The sequence below is a fragment of the Prinia subflava genome, chromosome 16 (assembly GCF_021018805.1).
Source record: "Prinia subflava isolate CZ2003 ecotype Zambia chromosome 16, Cam_Psub_1.2, whole genome shotgun sequence".
NCBI lineage: Eukaryota > Metazoa > Chordata > Aves > Passeriformes > Cisticolidae > Prinia > Prinia subflava.
In genome coordinates, this window is record NC_086262.1 from 11412478 (window position 1) to 11437137 (window position 24660).

A 24660-nucleotide genomic window follows, 5' to 3' on the forward strand; every position below is an offset into this window, starting at 1 on the left:
GGATTCAAGAGGAGTTTAGTGCTGTGTTACAGGTATGTGGAGAAAGGGAGCTGCCACAGGAGCAGGTCTGAGAGCTCTCCTAGACATGGGCATGGGGCTGCTCCAGCTCATTTTGTGGATATCCATTCTAGCACCCTGCAGGAGGCATCATGATTTAGGTGAGCTGTGCCACATTGGTAGCTGCTAATGGGACATGTTTGCCTGCTCACATCCTGATCCTCTCTGGCCCAGCCAACGTTTCATTTTGGGCAAGACAAACCTGCTGATCCTGCTGGATGGCAGCCCAAGGCCAGGCTTATCTACCCAGCAAGTGGCAGAGCTGGTGTCCGGGTGAGCAGCATCCTGTTTGGCACCGAGTCTGGCAGACAGTGGGATGAGGGCCAGGGAAACAGGGCAAACTGGCAAAGCTCTGTCTTACCTCGGCAATGAGGACAACGATGACAGAGTCCTCCTTCTCCTGCTGAGTGAGCTCTGAGATGAGCGAGTTGAGGGTGTCGGTGAGGTAGGAATGCACCTCCCGCTTCACGCTGGGGATTCCCATCACGACGGACACTGCCCAGGGCCATGGAGAGATTTTAGAGAGGGCTGTGTTGGGTGGACACATTGCTCTGCTCCCATGATCGACTCATGGTTTACCTGGTCAGTGCCAGGCTCTGTCATTAAAAGCCAGCAGTGAGCAGCAGGTTGGTGGGTTCCTGGGCTATGCAAGGCACCCATGGACAGTCAGATATACTCTGCTTTTTTGTCCCTGAAGGAATGATCTCTAAGGGAATACCCAAAACCCCTCCCAGGGGCCTTTTCAACTAGTGTACAGCAACTTGAAGACCACCTCTTGTTCTCCAAACCCCTCCCATGGCCAAAAGCAGTACAGTTTAGTAGGTGCAAGTCAGGTCTTTGGCACTGGGTTAGGATTTGGGAGCAGAAGGAATCATCAAGTAACCAAAGTCTTGTTCCTGATGGGATTTGTCACCTTAGCTGGGTTACAGTCTCCATGAAGCACCCAACAAACTATGCTTTCATCTGAAGCCCTTCCAGGCAAAGTCTAGAGCACTCTGGATATGGAAAGCAGCAAACAACATCTGGCAGAAGCATCGAGAACATTTCAGGGCCAGTCAAGAACACAGACAGCACTCCCCTGTAGACTTGCAGGCGTGACATGGCTCACCCACCCCACATGTCACCATAACCAAGGAAGCTTGCATGATGCATGCAGCCCTTCCTCCAGTCCTGCTGTCTGTGCCACAGCCAGGCCCGGAGGAAAGGGGAGGGACAGGCACCACAGTGAGGAAGAGCACCAGAAGCAGCACTAATTCCCATTTACCTCCAGTGCGCCCCTGTCCCACATGCACGGCTGGCTGCAGACTGTTCTCCTTTGACAGCAAATGTGGCAAATGATGGAAGATGGTGGGAAGGTGCAGCACATTCTTGTTGGTGATATTCCACAGTTTTAACTTGGTTTCGTCTTAAAAAGGAAAAGGGAATCAATTGCAAGGCACGGTAGGTAAGAAGAGACTGCAAGGCAAAAAGCCTTTTTACAGCAGCCTGGCCACCCGAGACTACTGCTGGGTTATAAAAAATCAGGCCAACCTTTAACATGCTACCACAAACCCAATTAAAGTTCAGCAGGAGCCAAGAGGGCCTTGAAGAAGTCCCAAAATATTTGGGAAGGAGAGGGGAGAATGAAGATAAAATGAAGGTCAAATCAGATCTTTCTGCAGAGATCCAATTTTCTTCAACCGAGCAACTTAAAAAAAAAAAAAAGAACAACAAATAAATTGGCGAGGGGTGCTCAGCCAGGCTAACTCCTTCCTCCCCCCTCTCTTTAGATACCCATTTTCCATATGGGTTGAATACAGCCATAGGAAATGGAGTGTATGACTTGCAAGGGAGAAAAAAAAGCTTATAAGCAAGCAAATTGGCAAATATCCTCAGCAGAGGCAAATCCATGTTTAATGATGCTTATGCACCTCTAATTAAACAGGAGTTTAAGAGCTCCCAAGTGTCTCTGAACTCCACAATTTGCTCGCGCTGGGGGAGAGAAGAGCAGGTCCTGTCCGCAGCCCTGCGCACACGTACACACACACACCTCTCTACCTCCTCATCAGAAACAGCTTCAACACAGCCCCAGATCCTCAAGGCCTGTTTATTCACCAGATAAGCTGCTCCAGGTCCGGTTTATATCCCTCAGGGCCTGCTTCTCTGACAGTGCTCTCTTGATCTCCTCCAGGACCAGGTTGAGCTCCTTGGAGCGCTTCAGGCTCTCCTGCTCGGCCGCGTGCAGCCGGTCCCGGAGCGCCAGGAACTCCCGCTGGTAGATGTCCACAACGTCACCTGAGGATGGAGAAGAGAGAGATGTTTTGTCCTCTGTGCTCAGAAGGGTTTCACTCATACCTCCCCTGCCCCCCTGATCCTTAAATTATGGATTTAGGGAGCTGTGGTCCAGCACGCAGCCATTGGCAAAAAGGTCGCGGGGAGGGCAGTTCAAGTTGCAAGAACTACAATAATAAAGCTACTTCCATTTTTCCTCTTTCAGCTTGGGTTTCTGGGTCATGTAGAAATAGAATCATAGAACGGTTTGGGCTGGAAAAAACCTCTAAGATCACTGAGTCCAACTGTTCACCCAGCAATGCCAAGTCCACCATGAAACCATGTTCCCAAGTGCCACATCTACACGTCTTTTACACCTCTTCAGGGATGGTGATTCTACCACTCCCCTGGGCAGATTGTGTGAGTGATTGGCAGATTTCTCCTGAAGGATTTTTCCCTAATATCCAATCTATCCTTTTCTACACGTTGAGCCTTCCCCAGCTCGTTTGCCCTTTTTTGGACACACAAATACAACCATCTCCTGGAGGATCCCAAGTGATGGAAAGAGAGATGTTAGCAAGGGGGAACACTGCCCTGCAGTGAGACATGGGTCCAGCAGAGAGCCCCAAATTTTAACAGTCAAAAGAGATTTTGGGAATCTAACTTCTCCAAAACACATCAGGATAAAGAAAATCACCTGGCAACAGCTACCTGGATGCTTGTATGAATTCAAGTGTTTGGATTCACACCTCTAGGACACGTCATAAATGTATTAAAAAATCCTTCTGATAGGCTAGCAAAGCTTTTTGTTTTGAAACATCTTATCCCATGCTCTGTAAACAGAGCAATAAAACTATTAAGAGCTTTCAGTCAGAACTAACTATACAACAGCTGGGAGTGGAATCAGTGAGCCACTACCTTCCCGGGACATTTTTTCCCATTATTAATGAAACTGTTCATTAAAAATACACTTTTATCTGTGGTTATTCATGTGTTTTCAGTAAGAGTATAACTCACAATACCCAAAGCAGATTTATCCACTGAATAGTAGACTCTTAACCCAAACATGACTAGGAGAGCTAATGATCAAAAATACTGCACTGGAACTTCTCAACACAGGGCTAAATATAAATCAAAGCAATTGAAAAAGATACATTGACTGCATCAAAACCTTCTATTTTGGGGTCCATGAAGAAAAAGAAAAATGAATTTTGAAAATCAGACATATCCAGCTTCAGTGCACAGAGTTTCCAAGACAACAGTGCTTCCCAGTCCAGCTACTGGTAATGCTTTTGCCTGGAAAAAGTTTCCCCTATTCAGTCTTTCCCCCAAGAAAAACCTTCTTAAAGACTCACTGCTTCAGCACAAGGAATCTCCTCAAGGCAGTCTGGCTCCTATTAACCTTCTGACATTATTTTCAAAGCCATGGCACACGGGGAGGGAGCAGAGGAAGTTACACCCATTTGATGACTCTGTCCATCTGACAACACGTTATTCAGAGAAATTCAAGGGAGAGACATAAACAAGACCAGTCCTTCCTTTTTCCTGTGCAGTGCTGCTTGCTTTCCACTCCCATCAAGCAAACATTTTCAAATGTGCAGAAAAATAGGTTAACACCCAGCTTTGAGAGCTTCCATGGGAACTCACAGGAGGATGACAGGCTCTAAAAACTCATCCCACGGTGAGTGAGACCTTCACCTACTGGTACCACTCAGACATAAGAATACAGCTACATTCAGCTTCCCAGTACTCCACATTACAGGTTTTCCTACTTGGATCTTTTACTGGCTGCATCTGGGAACACCAGCAAGGAACAAGCCTCAGTTTCTGTTTTTGCACAACATGATGGCTCGTGCAAGGCTGGAAGAATTTGGCTCTTGGCATCCTGGGGGGTTACTATCCTGTGGATGCTATCAAAGCCAAATCACAGCTAAAGGCTGCCATTAGATCTTGTTCTGCAATACCTGGAGCAGAGTAAAGGCGAGGCTTTGCACATAATGGCTTTTTCCAGAGCACTGCACTTCATTTGTGTCAGATTTAGAAGGGAAATGTCACTGATTATTCAGTCACTAATGACCTGCCTGCCGAAGCCAAGAGCTGTACTTCCCTTAAACTGCAATGGCGATGTGCAGTCAACCATTTGCTGCTTTTCTGGTTAATGGTTGGAAGTGAAACTGTATTTGCTTCCAGCGCTCTTGTCATATGATGTCTTCGTAGGCTTTCCATTCTTTAATTAAAATTTCATTAAATTTAAAAGCTGATCGATCGTGACTGGTTCTGATGACAGCCTGAACAATCATAGACAAAGCCTGAGATGGGTGTACAGTTTCCCATGAATTTCCAGTAATTTTGCACTTGTCGGCCTGAGCTGTGTCCTCACAAAAACCCTCACTGCCAGCCAGGGAGGGCTCTGAAAACCCACAAAGGGCAGCAGAGGATAAGGAGGGGGGACTGGCTCCCATCTCTACAAGCAAGGTTGGACACAGAAGTGATTTGCTGCTAATTAGGCTGAACAATTTTTTCAGCTAGTGTCAGTTCAGCAGAGACCCTTTACATACCTTCCAAAGCAGCAGCACTCCCTATCTACATATTTATTGTATTCCCTCCCAGCACAAGATAACAGAGCTCTTAAAATATCCCTAGACTCAAGCACTGCAGGACAAAAACTCCTAGCTATATCTAAAATAAAAAAAAAGCAGCTTATTTTTTCCTGTGAGATAACACATTGCTTTGGGCTTAAAATATACTGGTTTGAGAAAGAAAGAAAGAAAGTCAGCGTTAGGTGACAGGCTGCAGGGCTGACCTGGGAAACCAAAAACCTCTCAAACTTGCAGTGCACATGTGCAAAGAACTCATTCCTCACCTTGCCAGGGCCCATATTTGCACTCAATGGTTTTTCACAATCTGTTTTTAGAAGCAGGTTGGCTGTGAGGCTCCAAGTGGCAATCAGGCATCTTCACACGAGCAGGGCAGGGAAGCAGTGCTGGGCACAGCTGATGCCAGCCACCATCTGTCCGTGCCATGCCCACTGCAGCAGCTCTGAGGGGATCCCTGGAGGGGGCACAGCCCGAGGCTGAGGGACAGTGGCCATGGGAAGTGCCCAGCTGAGCATCACTCAGTGACCAACGCTGCCCACACTCCCCTCTCCTGTGCCCGGACACAGCTGCCAGGCTTTGCTGAGCAAGAACACAAACCACTGGGGACACAGAAGGCAGGGATGGCTTAGACAGGCCCTTTCAGGAGTTGGACTTTGATGATCTTAGTGGGTGCCTTCCAAGCCAGAACATTCTGTAGCTTCCCAGCAGCTGGGATGCAGCAGCGTGCAAGGGATGGGCAGAGGCTGCTGGAGCTTATGGGCTGCTCCCCAGGAGCCTGTGGGTGTCCCAGAGAGCTGAGCTCCTGCAGCCTTTCCAAAGCATTTATCCACCTAAGGCAGCACTCCCTACATAAAAAGCATTTCTCCATTATGGAGAATTCTGTGGCTTCATTCTTATTCAAGTGACTCCTAAGTGCAAACTGTTTGCTAGCAGAGGTGAGGGCTGGGATAACTGCATCCAATTCCATTTTCAGTTTTTTGAGTGAAAGCAAAATAATCTGATCCTAAACCAGAAGACAGACACAAAATCAGACCAGTGCCAATAAAACCCCCGCCCTGAAATCTCACCCAGTCATCCTTCCACATATCTAAATCTATATCAACATATATATACATATATATCTACATCTATATATATCTATATACACACATATATACATATCTATCTATATATACAGTCGGGAATGTTATAATTCTGTATTTTGCACTCATCTTTCCGATCACACTCCAACCTCCCAGGGAGTCTGCAGTGCATTTTAAACACATCCATATTTCAGTTCCAATTACTTTTGGTTTTGTTCTCTGCTGATAACCTCTCCCAGCAGAGTGGACCCATGGCCAACGCCAGAGATTTCCCTCCAATTCAATCTTTTCAAAAGCAAACACACAGCCTTTGCTAGCTGGACTTGCTTCTCATTAGGAAGACTTTCAAGAGACTTGGTTTAAAAACTAAAAACAACCCTCAAACCTCTAAACTGTTTAGCTCTGTAAAATCTTTGCTTTAAGAGCATAGCTGCACCTTTTGACCGCTATTGCACGAATTCCCAAAGCCAAAAGAGCATGAAAATGTGCAGCTCCTTTACAACGTAAATGAAGTTGAAGCAGAAAATTCATCTGCCTACAGAAAAAGTCTCTGTAATGACTGTTCTCCCTCATTTTATTTAAAGCACCCCTTTAAGAAATAAATGCTTCCCCTTCTCGGGCTTGAAAGGGCCTGAGGGGACTGCAGAGCACACAAACAAACCCCTCTCCATGCTAGAGCATCTGTGTTATCCAAAAATGCTAACAGGGAAGAACAGGAACCAGGCTGGTGAGCCACTGTCCCCATCCCAGCCAGGCACCAATGCTGGCCCCAGCTGCCTCCAGCCCCAGCCATTCCCAGCAGCTCCTGGAGTTAGATGATGATCAGGGAATTTTATTGTTTTTTTACATTTTGATGTTTAATGATTTATATAATGCTGGCACTGCTCCACGCATTACACTCTAGATTGCCCTGATTGAATCGCAACATTCATTAGGTCTTTTGCTAACAGAATTTCACTGGACCATTACAATGGATGGAAGGAGTTACTGTGCTGTATCGGTGAATTAAATCCTGAGATGCAAAAAAGGATCAGGAAAAATAACAGGAACTGCTTTACATGGAAATCTGGTGGCTGGGGCAGCACACAGGTGTGAGGCACTTTGCACACAGGTACACAGAGATTGCAGCAACTCCACAATAACCTATTTATACTATTAAAAGCAAAATGTTGCCCTTTGCTTATCTGAGCTTTAAAAGGTAGAAACCAGCCCTAGAGACCCACCATAAACAGATACCCAAATCATCCCTCAAAAAACCACTGCAAAAAGACTCTCAAGTAGCAGTAAGAAAGGATAGTTTAGCATCCAAAATACCCAAACATCAGCCCCTCCTCACCCAACCAAAGGCAGGATAAACACTGAGTGGGTATTTTCCTTCAGATCTAAAGAAACATGAATGGTGCTCCTGTGAGATGAGAAAGCTGAGACACATCACCTTCCCTTCTGTGAGCCAGCAGGTCATTGCTCCCAGTTTCAGACTCATCTTTTCAAATCATAAATATTTTGGCAGCGTGGGATAGATGCAGCCACTGAGAACCTGATTTGCATTAAGGAACTGAGCACCAAGACATGCCAAGCAACAATTCAAACACTGTCAAGGGTAGAGTTTGGGGAGTGGGTGGTATCTGGCAGGGTGGGCCTCCCAAAAAGCTCCAGCAGCTGCAATTACCCTGTTGGGGGCTGATTCATCTGCAAAGTGAGTGTTTCAGCAGTGCCATCACCACACAGCAAACACGGATGCTCTATTCTGTAAACATTATGCGACATTTACTTCTCCACTGTGCCCCAAACCACCTGCATACTCAGTCAAAGCAGACATTTTCTAGCTGCTGCTTATAAGTACACCCCAAGATTCTTTATTATAAGGTTCCTACATCGTTTTTTAAAGAAAAAAAAATTAAAGCAAAGAAACTTTTTAAAGAAACGTTTTCAAGTTTTTAAAATTATATTATGTTGTAATTTGTGGTTACCACCAAGGCAAAAAGTAACATGGAATGTAAAATCTTTGATACCACTAGAAAGCTGATTATTTGGAACACAGCTAAAGGTGTGGAGAGCTTCAGGTAGGACAGAGACTAGGAAGGAGAGGGGTGGCATGTGGGTTTCCCAGCTCAAAGCAATCGGGCTGGGTTAGGTGCTGGCACTTACAGGGAGGTCCAGCCACCCTCACGGAATGGTTTGGGTTGGAAGGAACTTTTGGTTTTTTGGGGTTGGAAGTTCATCTCATTCCACTCTCCTGCCATGGGCAGGGACACTTTCCACTAGACCAGGCTGCTCTAAGGCCCATCCAGCCTGGCCTCAGACACTGCCAGGGATGGGGCATAATGTGTACTGGTGGTCAAAAGAGCTGTCAAAACCAGCAGCTATAGTTTAGTTCCTTGTGTTCATCCTCTGCCCTTTATTTACTCCTTATTTCAGTTCAGTCAGTACCTACAGCATGTGCTATCCTGAACTGGGGCTGAATAATCTATTTTGATGCCCTCACCACCCCTCAGTGCCTCCATCATGCTCCAACTTTGAGCCTGTGCTCAAGAACTATCCTGATCGGATGCAGAGCTGCTGTGGAGCACCAGAGTCTCAGCATTTAGAAAAACCAGTGCCCACCCTCCACACCCACTAAAAGGCACTGGTTGCCCAGGCAGGTAATGGCAGCAGGAAAGATTCCCCACAGTCAGTGGAGGCTCCTGTGCTGCCCCTGGGTTGGCTACTGGGTTTGAGCATCCCATGGCATCAGCATCACGCTGAGAGAACTCATCAGCCAGGACAAGAGGCTTATTAAAAGTCAGCCTGTCTGAAAAAATGATCCTCAAATAAAGCAAGAGCTCTCCCCAGCTCCAGTCTGGTGTGTGCGTGTGTTGTTTTCTTTAATATGGCCATTTAATAAGAGCCTGTGGTATATTTAACAGCATTTCAACCTTCAGCAGCTCCGTGTAATGAGATAGAAATGCAATGCATCTCTCCACTGACGGTCCTTCCCCAGGGAACACGGGCACCTTTAAGTCACTATTTCTTTTTGCAGCAGTAGGTGTTGATCATATTTCTGTTGTGCATCTCCTTGCTGGAGTTTAATGTTGTCTCAGCACACACGTCATCAGGAGAGAGGAAAATTCATATCCCCTGCGCCTTGTTATTCCAAAGTATGAGCTACTGTTTGCATTGGAGAGGCAGTTCAGACAACACGCACACAGATATTTCAAAAAATAAGCTTTTTGTTTTGCTTCTAAAGCCCTAAGTAGTAAGTTTTCAGAGATGGGGATGAGTAGATTTCCCATTATGGGGATGCTGAAACACAACACAGATGGTGAACATTGCAATTCCCCATTCCAAGGAGGAGAGCAAGTCACAGGGGTGCCTGTGCCCAAATCCAAAGGCTCCCCGGGGGGGTGCAGGCTCCAAAGCACGGGTGTAGAAACTCAGAAATTAGGAATGCAAACAGAAATGCCTTGGATCAGGGCAGAGGAGGCAGCAGAAGCTGTCAGGCTGCTCTTGGGTACCTGCAGAGCAGGTTTGGGATCTCTTTCTGCAGCGCAGCTCCGTGGGGGAATCACAGGGACGGACACAAAGGGCTCCGAGATCACCCGAATCCCCCGGGCTTCACCTGCCAAACAAAGCGCTGCCAGGAAAGGAAATTCCCCGCAGGTATAAACCATCAGCTTCTGACAAAGGAACCACTCCTTCTGATTTGTCCTGAGGTTTTATCAACTCACTCAAAGGGTATATGAGATGAAGAAATCAGACGGCAATTCATTTTGCTGCAAAAAAGCTAAGGAGGAAAGGGGAAGAGGGCAAATGCTGCCATTGATCTAAAGAGAAAAAAGATGGGATTAAACAGTGAATTTTCATCATTGCAAAAGGTTAACTGTCCAGAGGAAGCCATAAGGATTGGTATTAAACTCAGCAGCTAATAGATTTAGTGAGGATCTGGGGAAGGAGATGAATTTGTGAAGTAGCCAAATATGGAGTGGACATGGAGATAAGCTCATCAAAGGCAGAAAAGGAGCAAATCATCGGGAGAAAAGTCAACCTAATGGCAAAGTGACATCTAAACTGACACATGCAATTTATCTGGGGGGGAAGTCAAGGTATTTTTCACATGGTTCTTAATTAACAATATTAACTAGGGAGGAAACCACAGCATCAGTGTCTGCAGCCCAATCTGCAGGCAGCAGCAATCAGGAGAAGAGAAGGGATAGGGAGGGAGGCAAACAAGATGTTAGTGTGGTTAGTGAACAGGATGGGGAATAATAGTATGAAGATTATAACATTATTAAAACGATGCTGCCTAATCCCACAATAGTTTTCACCTCATCTGAAAAAGAGTATTAATACAGACTTAAAAGGGCCTTTTGAGATGGTGATAAGAATGATCAAAGACCTGGGAAAAAATCCTGCTCTGTGAGGAAAGAAAAAATATATGAGATAATTTATCTTAGCATGGGCATGATAACACAGCTTACGATGAAAAGCATAAATAATAGAGTGATATAAAGAAAATATACCACAGGCTTCCATTCTCCCTGTTTCAAAACATAGCGGTAAGTAACCATTTCATTCAAATATTAATTTGAAGCTGAAAAGGAAATGTGATGCACAGGTAAAGTATTATTTCTCTGAATTCACTGAGGAATTTAAAGAATTTCAAAGAGCCGGAAGGTGCTGAGCCCAAGCTTGGGTAAACACTGTCCCGCCAGAGGTCCCTGCTCTCAGTTGGGTTGAGAGATCCCTTTTCTCCCCTTTTCCTTGGGAGAAAGACCACATATTTCTATGTCTCTCCTCACAACCTAATTAGGAACACTGAAGCTTTGTCTTCAAAGCAAAGCAAATTCATTAGCAATCTAATTATTTACCTGCGTAGCACCAATACAGCTTTCGAAGCATTTTCCTCTCAAATAGAAAGTGAAGGCTTTGTACTTGGAGGGTTTTTTAATACCCTTTATTTGACTGGGGAATAAAAACATGCTGAAAGTGAACAAAATAAAACATTACAGAAATCATGGGTCATTAAACCTCGAAATAATTGCAGCTTGACAGGATTTTTAAGTGAGGACATTACACAGCCAAACTTGGGAGAGGGGTGGAGAGCAAGGGGGGAAAAAGGGGAGTGGAAAAAGCTGAGACCTTGCACATGTGGTCAATCCTACCAAGCAAACCTGTGTATGGTTTAAAAGGAGATGCATTTGCCTGATGCACTTTCCTTACGTGGCATGGGCATGGAAAATGCTCTTGGATGCACCTAAGGGCAGCAGGAACAGCCTGGCAGTGGAGAGGGTGTTGTTCTCCTGCTCTGAACATGAACATGCAGGAACCTGCAGCAGCCTCCTCTGTGCATCACTGGAGTCCAGGCACGGCTCTGGGTACTTTCCATGCCATGGGCCATGTCACTTGTCCCTTGTCAGTGCTGGATTGTGAACCATCACAACGCAGGAAAAGCCCAAATCGGATTTACTTGGCTCTCACCAAACCCTACGGGCTGCATTTCTCTCCCTTTCACCTCGTTCTCACAACAAGCAGCAAAGCCAATGAGTAAAATCTGATGAACCAAAACAACCCCAAAGGAACAGCTGATGGCTGGAGCGTGCAGGACCATGTCCCCATGGGTGCTGGCAAGAGCCAGCTCTGGAGCTTTACAGAAGCAGAAAACCCTGAAGCAGAGCAAATGCCTCACGGTCCAACAGGAAAACCCTTTCTATTATAACCCAATTAAGTTAATAGTGAAACAGAGACCTTGTTCCACCAAAACCCATAGCCCCCACGCATCCTGCTCTGTGCTAATGGCTCACAAGTCCATTCAAAAGGAATCCCTCCAAGAAGGGAAGTCAATCCTTGCAAAGGTCACTGTGTTAATCATCACGCCCTTTCTCTAGCAGCAGCTGTCGGTAATTGCCTGTGAAGGAGTCGAAATGAAACTCCTGTTAATCCTTCTCCCAACATTACTAAAATCAAACATCATCATTATCCCCCCCACAAATGACCCTGAGCCACCAGCACTTCGCAGCTGATGGACCAGCTCAGCCCATCTCAGGAGAGATGTGGCACTGGCCGGTGGAAAAAACAGCTCCACTTAGCAAATTGAAGGTGAGTTTATTGATTAGCAGCAGTAAGTGCTGGTGCCTTGTATTTCCCTACCTCCTGTACAATCGACCATTGCACTCATCATTCCACTAAAGTTACCACCAGACTCAGAGCAGCCGAGATCCTGGAACAGTGGGAATTTGTTTAATCAATAACATATGAAGCTTTTGGCAGGGCTGAGTGTATGAGAGAATTTTACAACAGTGAAATAAAGTATTGCTGTGTTATAAATCAGAGAACACATATGGAAAAGTCAGAGTGATGTACTAAGAGGGATATCAAGGAAATCACAGAAGTTCTGGCTGGAGTCCCTGGCTCTGCTGATGTTAATAGCTGAGAACTTCAATGCAAGTCACATTTGACTTCTTTTTCCAAAAGAGTAACTCATTTGCAATGCCTGTGACTGTATTGGAGTGAAAGGATATTGAGAGCACTACCCTCATTCCACTGCTCATGTAAATTGTACAGCTTGTCTACCTGCAGATCCACAGCCACCACCAGATTCCAATTTCCCTACTGTACCAACGCCTGATCAGATGCATGACCATGCTGTTGGGTAGAGCAGACTTTAAAATCACCACATACTGGTCACAGGATGAGCTGATCTAAATTCCATTTTGTTTTAGGAGTATTAAATAATTTGCAGAATGCTCAAAATAAAATGCATGCAGAACCTTTTAAAAATTACTCAGCATTAATATTTGAAATATTTATCCCCTGGGGTGCAGGCTTGTAACACGAACACTTAATGGGGTACATTTTCTTTTCTCCAGAGAAAAAACAAGACATTGCCATAAAATAGCACACTTAGGCCAACCATAGTTGTTGATGCTATCTGAGGGCTCTTGTTTCATTTTATATGCTAGGATAGCTCCTGGGAAGAAAAACATACCATTAAAGAGTGGGAAGACCCATTTCTCCGTTTTGTCATCCACCAGTCAACAAAACATGAGAAAAGGTTATCAAATAATGTTGACACCCTCTCCCACAAAGCCACACCAGCTGCTTTAGAATTTATAAAACCCGCCTTTATTTCTTCCCCTTGCAGAAAACACATCACTGGAAGTACAAAGACAGAATTCCCGACTTGCCAGCAATAGTAAATGAACATTTCACTATTGCAAAATGCAGGGACTAACTCAGGACTAGGTGGCCTTGGTTCCACACCCCACAACAGCCCAGCTGCAGAGCTGCCTGCCAGCCTGTGCCAGCAGCAGCAGCATTATTCCAGCAGATCAGCTCTGCTGAGAGGCAACACAGATGCTGGTGATGGCACAGCACAAGGTGGGGGTTGCAGGACATTTCAAGGGTAGAAAATAAACAGCTGGAGGGGAGGAGAATGCTGACTACATGGGTAGTCTACTGCTAAGACCTTTGGTTGCTTATTAAATGATGCCTGAAAGCTTCTCAACAAGCTGCTGCTCTGAAATGTTACTGGCATCTCCCACTCCCTTGTGCCGGGCTCCAGGCGAGGTGTCACGAATGGCTTTCAGTGAGCCAGGAGTGCCAGAATGCAGAGGGTGCTCCCTGAATCTCCTCAGAGGGCACCAAAACCCAGCCAGCCCCACAGTCCCATGGCCTGATCCAGCTAGAAAATTCAGCATCCTTACTGCAGCTTAATTTTGGGTCAGATCATCCTGCTGACCGAGCCAGTAATGCAAAGAAGCACAGGGGAACCAGGATGCCCTTTCAGACAGCAGCCCGAAAGGAGAACAGTTTAAATGTCTGTGAAACCACATCCCTGGAGGTTTTGCTTTCTTGCAATGTCAGGTTTACCTAAAGGCTTAAAGGCAGTGCACTGAGCCTTACAGCCTGCTGCTTACCACCTCCAAAAATAGGTGTGATTCTGGGAGCCTGGACCACAGGACCATGGTATTTATGCTTAATTTCCCAACTATTCTTAAAGTGCTGCTGAGTCCTGGCAGAAGACACTTCACGCTGACACGATGTTCATACCTCACACTCCCTTTGAACATGTCTATTTAAATGGATTTGGCTTTTCAGTATTTCACAACCCGTTACCTTTAGTGGTGCCACTTATAAAGTAACCTAATTGCTATGTGGGCTGCTGTGGATCAGTTTTCCAGACCTTCCAGCCCAGGGAAGGTTTGTTACAGAAATTTGACATGTTTAGGTGCTGCAAGGAGAATGCAAGATGGGCTGCCAGAAGCAAACAGCGTCAGAGCCCACAGGGAGAATTTTCCACCATTAAACAGTTGCATCTCATGCAGCCCAGAAAGCACCAGTGCAGCCATCCATCCTCACAGCAGCTCAAGGAGGTGTGAGGGAGAGGCAAGAGTGGGCACAGAGCTCTGGAGAGGCCACGGCTGCTGAGGAAAGGCTCAGGAGAGAGGGCTTTCCACAAGGAAAAACCCCAAGCACAGCTGAGCAGGGCCACAGCTGGCACTGAAGGAGTTAAACTGCAGAAATCACAGCAAACTACACCAGTGGGTGTGAGGGACTGCAGGGCCTGTCCCAGGGGTGCCAGGAGGTCAAAACTCAGGAAAAATCTCACCCTGGGGGAGCAAGGCTCAGCACAGCACAGGGAAAACAGCAGTGTGACTCACCCACATGGACACTGCCCTTGAAACTTGCAGCACCACTGTGCAGAGCAAAACTGGAGCCCCTGTTCCCTCTCTGCAAAGAAGTTTATTGGACTTCAGTGTCCAGGGAGGTAATTTCTGTACTGAGGTGCTTTAGGTACCCCTGATGCACCCAAAAGGATCTCTCAAGAGCCATGGAAGCTGCTCAGCACATCCTGGAGTCCCTTGGAATGCCTTGCTGATACATCCATAAAGCAAATCACCCTGGGTGAGTCCCCAGTTAATAACTGACCCTCACACCCAGCTTCCCAAAGCTTCCTGCACACGGATCACCTCTGTTACCCAGGATCACCACTGTGTCTGGCTGAGAAAAATCTAATCCAATTTTCTTCTTCTTTAGGAATAAAACATCAAGCACGGGCAGTCAGTCAGATACAGCAGCAATGTGGAAGTCATGGCAGCACAGCTGTGTTACAATTGCCAGCAAACCCATGGCTGGGGGAACAATGGAGATGGGGGAGCTCCAATACTGGCATGGGCTGGGAGGAATGGTTCAAGGCACACAGTGTCTTTTGGGGAACTCATTATTTAGTGTTATGACCATGGAAAACCCCAATATGTGTAAACTGTAAGAACACGACTTTGCATGTAGCTATTCATGACTACAAAAACACTCCTACAAGGTTCCCATGGCCATGTCCAACGCCTGGTGAGAGCAGAGGCATTCTGACAGCCTCACAAATCCATACACTGGAAGAAATATCATACTAATCCTGCATTACTGCAGACTGGAGCAGGCCCAGCAGAGCCACCCAGGGCTCTGGACCACCTCCCTGGCATGGAGGGTTTTGCCAAGTTACATATGCTTATGCACCACCCAGAAGTGGCTAAACCACTTTAAAAGCCACAGTGGGGTCAGGACGCCACAGAGCACTGCCTCAGCACCACTGTGCCCCAGCACTGTCCCCTCCTGGGACCAAAACACACCCTCTGCCAAACCACCCCCAGCACCTCTGCAGCTCCAGCAGCCTGGCCAGGGCACACAAACTCCCTGGGCATGTTGTATGGAGGACAAACCCAGGAATTCCGTGCCTGTGTGGGTGTGTGTGTCTGACATCAGATTTCAGGGAGGTGATGTTTCTAAAACCCTTTTCCAGCACAGATTTGGAAGGTGTTGGACAAGCAGCCATCCAAGCACCCAGGAACAGGCAGGACGTGAGTGCTAAACCAGCCCTGCACACCTGACAAATAAATTCTTTAACATTAGACAGGAGACTATAAAACGAAGCTATAAGCACATATCACTGCACATGAAGGAAAATGCATTCTGCTGGTAATGCCCATAACTTCCCTACTGAGAGTAATGGATACCAACAAAAGAAGAGACATCCAAGACTGCCAAAATGTGCACCTGCTTTGTTTTTTTCCTAAGCCTGTGTTGGGCATACTATTTGAAACACAGAATGGCTAAATTCTATTTTCTCCCCAGCCCTCAAGCAGACATAAAATGCCCATGTTTTAATAGTGTCATTAAGCATTAGGATAAATTACCAAGGTTATAATGAATTCTCAGAAAAAATACTTGTGTCTTCAGAGCTGTGTTCCAGTTATACACCCAGCCGTATTTCAGATTAAATAAAAAGCAACTCCTATGATGGGTAGCAGATAAGAAGCCAGACTAAATAATGTTGGAGGTCCTTCCCACCTTTGAAATAAAAAACCCCATCTGTGTTATTTATGATCAGTATACTACAGGGCCTGGCTGATCCTCCGGAGCTGAAAAGGAGGAGCTGGATGATCTTCCAAAGGAGAAAGGAGACAAAAAGAGCCAGTTAACTTTCCCAGCCAGGGAAACAATTTATGGATAGGAGTATTTTCTTCAACCTCTCCAGCAAGGAGACTGTGCACACTTATCTTGCTTTTCAAAGGACATCTTGTGCGTATGAGCAAATTTGTCCAAACCGTTCTGGCTCCGGCCGTGGCAGCGTGTTTAGTACACTATTTCCAGATGTGCCTCTATCCCCGTCACTCCGGCTGCTGCCTCAAGCCAAGAGAGTTATATAAGCTTCAAAGCTTAATTGGATTATTTAGCCCAAATCTTTGGCCGAGAGGCAGCGGGGCTGGAGAACCGGACAGGCAGCCTGGAGAGGAGCTGCAACCCCCGGCTCGGGGGGGAAAGGAAGGAGCAGAACCCAGCGAGTGAAGAGTTCATAAAGCAAGGCTGGCCTCCCTGTCTCCCTCCAATTTCTCACACCTCCTGCCCCTTTTACAGAGCGGGTAGTGGTTGGTATTTTGTTAGAGCCATGTTTTCCTATTACAACAACAATTAAAAAGGAATGCAAGAAGCATTTAGAAAACATGAGCATTTCCTCTCTACGCTAACAAACATTTCCTGACTGTGCAGCTCCACAACATGGAACAACACATTTAGCAACCTTGTTTTCCCACAATAATATTTTTTCCCCAAACTTTGGCTGTTGTGGTGGCTTATTTGCCATTTAAGGGCATAATCCTGCTTGTGGGATAACCTATCCCAGCGGATCTTCGCAGATGTAATTATTAGGGCAAAGTCCTAAAAAAGAAAGTGTTGTGACTATTCTTGGGAAGAAATCAGGAAAGAGAAGAGAGAGAAGCTGAAGAGTTGCCAAATGCTGTAGCTATCAAAGTGTGCCAGAATGATTTTACTCCTTTTATTTTTAATAGAATTGGATAGTTAAGTCAGAAGTTAACCCAAGTATATAAACTCATACTAAACTTTGAGCAGGTTGCCTGCTCCATTGCTTAAACAAAAGGTACAGGCATGCTTGAGAGGCATTCAAAGCATTTTCATGAGGCCCTGGATGGACTTTGTATGGCTTTACTACAAATAATTAAAAAAAAGCAGCCTGGCATCCTTCTCTCCCACTGCTGACAACATTCCCACCACTCTCCACCAGGCAAAGTGCCATGGATGAATTCAACAGATTAAAACAACCAGAACAGTACAGCAGGCAGGGATGTGCTCAGTCCCACTGGAAACAGCTCCACAAACACTGCAAATCACACACACAGAGGCAGGATGCCTCTCACTGCTCCAGCTCTGATCCCAAAAGCATCTTATACACAAGAACCCCCAAACCCAGAGCATCACTGCTGGCATCCACACTGCAATTCCTGGTGAATATTCCCACAAATGAGGAGCTGCAATTAACACGCTGTACAGAGTCACAGTAAACAGCAGCAGTGACCAAAAAGCTCTTTATAGAAGGGCTCTCTGCTACAATACCATGATTACTAGTTATGGAAATATTTCAAAACAAGGCAGACAAAGAGATTTCCACAGGGCACAGCGAGCTATCCAATTTGTGCTGTGCTTGGACTTCGTAAATCAAAATCCAAGCGGCATTTACAGCACTCTATCTGTTCCTTAAACTGTATTTTTCTTTACTGCATGCATTTTGTGCCCCTCAGTGAGCTGCAGCTAAAGCTCTGTGTGACTGATGAGAAGGAGAAAGTTGGCCCAGGGTGACCAGGCAAGGCAGGCTCACCCCCCCTTCCCCGTTATCTACATTAAGAGCTTCAACAAATTTGTGTAATACCCAGCATTATGGAAATGGATTTCCAACCAGAAGAGCAGTTGGCAGGATTAAACAAGTAGAAAAGCACATGCCCATAAAAAATCAGGAGGTCTGCACACGAGCTAATGGAGCAAACAGAAAATCACTGGGCATGGTCTCTGGGCTGGAGAACCACTTCCTTTACGACAGACAGTAACGTCTCATTACAGGAGGAACAAATACAATAAAGATGAATATTCCATCTTCCCCTGGCTACATTTTAAGTGTTAAGCCAACACAAATTCTCCGGTTATATTTCACAAAAATAGCTACTCAAAAAAACCCTGCTGGCAGCGCAGCAGAGCAAATTTCATTTGAAAGATAAATCCTACATTTTTCGTAGGCAGATGTGAAAATATATCAGACTTTATCACAACAGCCCCTCCCAGGAGCCGAAGAAGCCACAGAGTAAATTTACAACAAAAAAGTTGCTTCTTTTCCCTCCTTATCCTGTATTGCTTAACTCAACAGAGACAAAATCACAAGGAAACCAAGAGTCACTTCACGTGGCAAACAGAGGCCACACGCTCTGCCAGCGCCACGGTGCTCTGCAGAGCCAGCATGGACCCAACTCAGGATCACCAGCAAAGCACTTGGGTGGTGGAACTGTGCTGTAATATATGCTGTAATAATCACTGTCATCACAGAATGACCATTCAGCTGCACTCCTGCACCGAGGCAAGGCCGTACCAGCCCTCAGCAAACAAGCGCGGCCTTGTCGCGGTGTCTGGGCACGCCTGACACCGGCCAGGGCCGCCAGGACAGGGCTGCTGGCAATCTCCGGAATGCTGAGCTGGAGCAGGGCCTTGTGGCATCGCTATTTCTGGCTGATAACAGGGCAAAATCAGGCTGCCTCCACAGTTTAGTGAAAACTCCTACAAAGCTGACACATGTGAAATGATCTTAAAGCTGCTCTTCGGTGCAGGGTTATAAATCTGGATCAACAGCACCTTCACTCCTGCTGCAAGAACGTGGCACTGAAGGGTGATTATCCACCTCTTACCAGGATGGGGCAGGGAGCAAAGGAAGAAGCATCATAATCAATTAAATCCCAGCTCCATCTGAGCCAGCCAATCTCTGCAAAGAATATCCCACAGCTGCTCCCACAAAGCAAATGAAATTCCCTATAGAAGGTGTTGAAAATGGAGGGCAGAGAGAGATGCACCCTACCCAGGGGTCTGCTGGAGGCTTAATCATTAAAACCTGTGGTTCCATGCAGGTCTGCATCTGCAGTTCTCACCTATTCCCATGGGAAGGGATGGATTAGGAGATGGGAGCTGGAATTGCCCCAGGCAGTAGTGGTAGCACCAGGGATCTGAGCATGACTTCAAGTCTTGTGCCTCTTGCAATCTCAGGAAGATCTTTCTGGATTCAAAATATTTTTAATTATAACTAAATAGTTAATTATGACTAGTAATGAAACTATGAAGCAGACAATCACTTTTAACCCAATAACTAGGATAAAATAAACCAAAAAACATACATATAAAAGAAATGGTTCGCTTGGCAAAGCTTTCCCACTGCCTGAACAAGGACCAGTGATGACCTGAAGTGCAACAGAGCTGTGCAAGGGCGGCAGCTCCTTAGATCTGTGTTTTTGGCCAAACTCTGATTACAAATTGGAAATCCTACTGACCTAAAGTCCCCTGGATTCAAGCACTGGAAGCAAACCTGCACCAAGAAGCGGCTGTTTCCATGGACTGTAGCTTGGAAGAGGAGCTTAAGCTTTGGAGATTGCTTATTTTTCTTAAGGTTGGTTTACATATATTTATTCCTTCTATAATCTCCCCTTGCCTTGCATCTCAACTTTGAATTATTTATCATCAGGTATCACATTCAATTGCATACTTTATGAGGTGCAAACCAAATGATTAGTCATTCCATCTTAGACTTTCCCAAACCATCTGTGCCAGGCTCTGCAGCAGTTTGGTTTTGGTTTTCTTTAATACTTGGAGGGGAAATAAAAGTTCAAGGGGAGAATACTGGATTAACTTGAAACACAGTGTAAGATAGTGCACGTTTGTGGATAGCAAAGCTTTATTACTCTGCTAGAGCCATGCTCTTCCAGGAAGGTGCAGATGATCATCTTCAGTGTAATTTAACCAGTGATACAAATTGCAAGCGGCATTATTTCAAAGACCTCTGATTATTGATTAGAAACAAAGTCCTTCTCTTCCTGCTCCCTCCTTGAGTGGTGCTGATTGCACACAATAGAGAGCTATCACTTAAAGAGCCAATTAAGTCAACTTCTGAAAGGTAATTGAATAGCTGGAATTCTTAGTGCACTGTTGTACTGCATTATCTTGATTGCAATGAAGGAAAAACAAAGCAGTCAGAGCAACAAAAATTAGACAATGAGGCTCTGGCCATAGGTAGGAATACTGAAATGGATGGGCCCATTAATGCTGCCTCCCCCCAATATTTTCTTTCTGTGGTTACTTCTAATTCTTGCTAGAAGTGTGAGAAAGCATAAAAACCTAGTCTTGTTTATTTTCTGCATTGGCAGGACTTTATGAGGGATGGACTGAGCTGCTGACCAGGCACAGAGAATGTTGCTGGCTACAGCCACCCCAACACATTCCACCCCTGGGGCAAACCCAACATCTGGGCATTCTTTACTCAACCAAAAGCTTTGACTAAAGAATTTCTTCTGGCTTGGGCTATGAGGATAACACTCTCTGTACAGATTCACCCATGCCTGACAGAACCATCAAGAGATCTCTTTTCTGCCCTGCTGGCTACCTTCAAAATACTCAGAGGACTTCAGATAACCTCTGGGGTTTCCATACCATGGCCTAATTGGGCTGAAGTGAGACTAAGAGCTTGAAAGCTGTTGGAAAGAAGGACATTGCTTTAGTCTCTTAGAAAAACAAACTTAAAAACCCCCCAGTTATTGTAAGCCTGCCAGCACTCAGAATTTATATAAAATAACTCATTTAAATGCAGTAAAAAAAATGCATCACAATCTGAGAGAAGAATCCTTGGAACTTGAAGGCACTCTCTGTACATGGTCAAAATTCACCATCAATTTTTGGGCAATTACTCAAAGTACTCACAGCACTTGGGTTATAAAGCATTTACACAGACACATAAAATAAAAGCTTTTTCCAAAGCAGGAAAAGAGGCGCCACAAAACATAAAAATCTCCCTCATTCTTCTGCGCCGACAGCAGCCTGTGGTGTGACCTTCCACCCCTGTCCCCTGGCCCTGGTTTCCACGGCAGCACAATCAATCCACCCAACCTCTGAGCACACTAATGGCCAACTGCTGCTCTCCTCCAGCACCAGCTGCCTCCCCACACATGGATTTTGTCTGGCACTGCAGCCTTGCTGGAGAACACAGGGCTGAGCAGGGTGAGATGCTGCAGAGAGGATGCTCTGTCTATCCTCCTGGCACACCTCGGGGTTCCTGCCCCGAGTCCCACACACTTCCCAGCCCAGAAAAAGCATAGATCTCCCAGAAAAACCCCAAAAATGCCGTACTTCCAGTACCAAATATGTCAGCAGAGAAATGCACACCCATCCTTCTGTAGACACGGCTTTTGTGTTTGAGAGGCTGCAGGAGGGATGCTCAGAGGGAGCTTCCAAAGGGATTTATAACTTCTCCTGTACCCTGATTTCCCACCTCTGAAATGGGCTGACTGACACCCAGCCAGCCTGGTGGAGGGCTTTGCTTTTCATCACTCCACTTCCCTGTCTAAGAGTCAGGTGAGTCCTACTCTCACCTACTCCACCCTCACCCTATGCTGTGGGGCCTCAGGAGCCCTCACTCTGAACAGAGACACCCATTCATCACTGGGAACCTGGCAGCACCACATAAACAACCTCTAAAACACACGTGGTACCATTGTTGGGCACTGTGCACCAGAAGTATGACTTCAGCACACAGAGAGTCCTGCCCAAACTTCTGCCTCATTCATTTTTGTCAGCCTCTCCTCAGCTTACTTTGCAATTATCTCTGCAATTCCCACTGAAAGATAGGACACAATTTAAGGAACTTGAGCAATGTTTTCAAACTTGAATGGTCTCTACCCAAAGGAAGCCAGAAGGAAGCCCATGCACTGAAACACACCCTGAGTGTCTCGGTCCTCAGACAATACACTGTGAAGTGGGAGCTTTAGTTTTTCTCCATTAGCAGACTGAAAGCCCATCAAATACAGTAGGGCACCAGCCTCTCCCTAGCCATTCTCTACTTGAAACTTACTCCATCTTTTCAAAAGCTCCTTTCAGCTACACAATCAAAAAATTCTTTAAGGACTATATCTGTAACAGCTTTAAAAATTGTTTGTACTTTCCCTGAGAGCTCAGGTCTATTTATTGGATGGGTGAGCCAAGAGGAGAGAACAAATATTTCATGGAGCAGCCACTGCACATAAATACTGCTCCTGACACAGATGTACCGTGAATACAGTCGCATCCTCACATCAATTACACTCCAGAAGCTACATTTGTAGAAGTCAAATAAATAAATGTAAGCTTGAAATAAAAAATTATTTAAATTTCTAGCAAGCCGCTTCACCTTATAACCATTCTTTCCTGTGACATGTTGTGCTGGTTCCTATTCTAATAACACATTCATGTACCTGCACAGGTACAAGGGATGTATACAAATCACATCTTGCAAAACAACTGTTGGCAAAGAGCGGGATTTGAGTATTCATTACTCACTGCTCAACAGTTACATACATTTTAATTCTGACCTTAAAACATAATTTGGACCATGGCAGATGTTTCCTACAGCATAGGCTGCCTTTGGATGAGAGTTAATTCAGTTTGAACATGGCAGCAATGAAGAAAGGGATTTAAACATTTTCTGCTCATTCTCCAAGCTTAATGCTGCAGAGTTAAAAATGAGGGAGGACTAAATTAAATGAATTTACCTCTCAGCCTCAGCTCTAGATCCAGACCAGCTTCGTGAGGCTGCTGTCACCTCTGTGACATCAGCCTGTGTCAAAAAGAAATTAAATTATTTTAATGAGTTTCTGTTGAATGCACACTGGTGGAACCAAGAGAAGAATAACCTCTAGTTTTAAGCTGCTTAATATTCATCAGAAGAAGAGGACATACTCCTCTGCAAAACTCTTCCTCCTCTCCCCCTGTTACCCTGAGCAGCTCCCTCCTGCTATTTGATATTAATAAGTAGATCATTACTTCACCAGCAGCACTTAAAATCTTCTGTAAGGTAAGATCCAATTGCAATTTTACATCCGCATAGCTGTCCACACTGAAGGGCCCTGAAATGCTCTCAACGAGTTGTGTGCACAGGGATCAGCTCTTCACACATCAGCGGAACAGGCTGGGGAAGCGACAGCTGCTTCCATAGTGCACAGGCAGTGGAGCAGTTTAAGGGGAAGAGAAATGGTATAAATAATTGAAATCACAGCAAGAAATGTAGGCAGAGCAGAGGGAAGGAGGGCAACTCCAAAGAAGCTAGCAGCAGGAGAAGAGATAAGGACTTCTCCTGGAAGCCAAGCTAAAAATGAGTGCGTGTACAAATCCACACCTTCTCGGCGGTGTGCTACGCTGCACACCAGCAGACTAAAGAATTTCTTGACCTTTTCTGCACTGGCTGGCAGTGATCTGAATTCGACCCACCTACACACCTACAAGCTCTCTCTTGTCAACATCTTCCCTCTCCTCCTCTCCATGAAATCCTGAAGTCCAAATGACCCCCACGTACATCCCAGCACTGCAGTGACCTTGGTAATGAAACAATGCAGATGAGTCAATGTGGATTTCAAAATCTGCCACTGACAACTCCCTCACCCACAGGGACGCACTCCTCCTGGCCCAGCCTTTCATGGTGAAGCTCTCTGGGAGGATTCCCAGTGCACCCAGGACATTCAGGGCACCCTAGAGAGGATCCTGGTTTCAGCTGGGGTCTCTGAGCACCACCAGGTCACCATCAGGGGTACCTGCAGAAATGACCACCTTTGATTTGCAGGCTTGCAGAACAACTAACCAGCCCTCTGGAACAACAGATAAGTGCTGAAAGTTTCAATCCCAGGAGTAAAACACCTCCTTTGATGACCACAGCTGCTACGAAAGGCTAAAGGCTGTAATTTTGCCTGACCTTTAACTATTACAGCAATACTCCTTGACCTGCATTTTAGAAGTTATGAACAGACAGCACAACCCGGGCTAAGCGATCTGCCACTGTCTTGACAGATTTCCAAAGAGACATGAAATATCTGCCTTTCTGTGCGTGTGCATCGTGCAAGTCACTTGAGAGATGTGCAGACATCCGGAAAAAAACACAGTTTTTCTCTGGATAGCGCTCACCCAAGCAGGAGATGGCAGGAGATCATTTATAATGCTCTGTGGAGGTAATACTTGGCATAACAGCTCCAGGAACTGCTCCATCACAACACCGTGGTGAAGAAAGGACACTTCAATTAGCAACTCTGCTAACCAGACACCTTTAACAGAGCAAGTAATGAGATTTCTTAATGAGAGGTTCATCT

The 24660-nt window shown here is 45.7% G+C and overlaps 1 protein-coding gene across 2 annotated transcripts in view; it reads right to left on the reverse strand.

The window, feature by feature from the left end:
• MGAT4B (alpha-1,3-mannosyl-glycoprotein 4-beta-N-acetylglucosaminyltransferase B) overlaps window positions 1-24660 on the reverse strand; it is a 50666-nt gene that overhangs the window by 13164 nt on the left and 12842 nt on the right. For both annotated transcript variants that reach the window (XM_063413837.1, XM_063413836.1), the window contains exons 2-4: window positions 2152-2331; window positions 1322-1462; window positions 419-552 (exon numbers count right to left, since the gene is read on the reverse strand). In XM_063413837.1, coding sequence (XP_063269907.1) covers window positions 419-552; window positions 1322-1462; window positions 2152-2331 — 455 coding nt within the window. The remainder of the gene's footprint in view (window positions 1-418; window positions 553-1321; window positions 1463-2151; window positions 2332-24660) is intronic.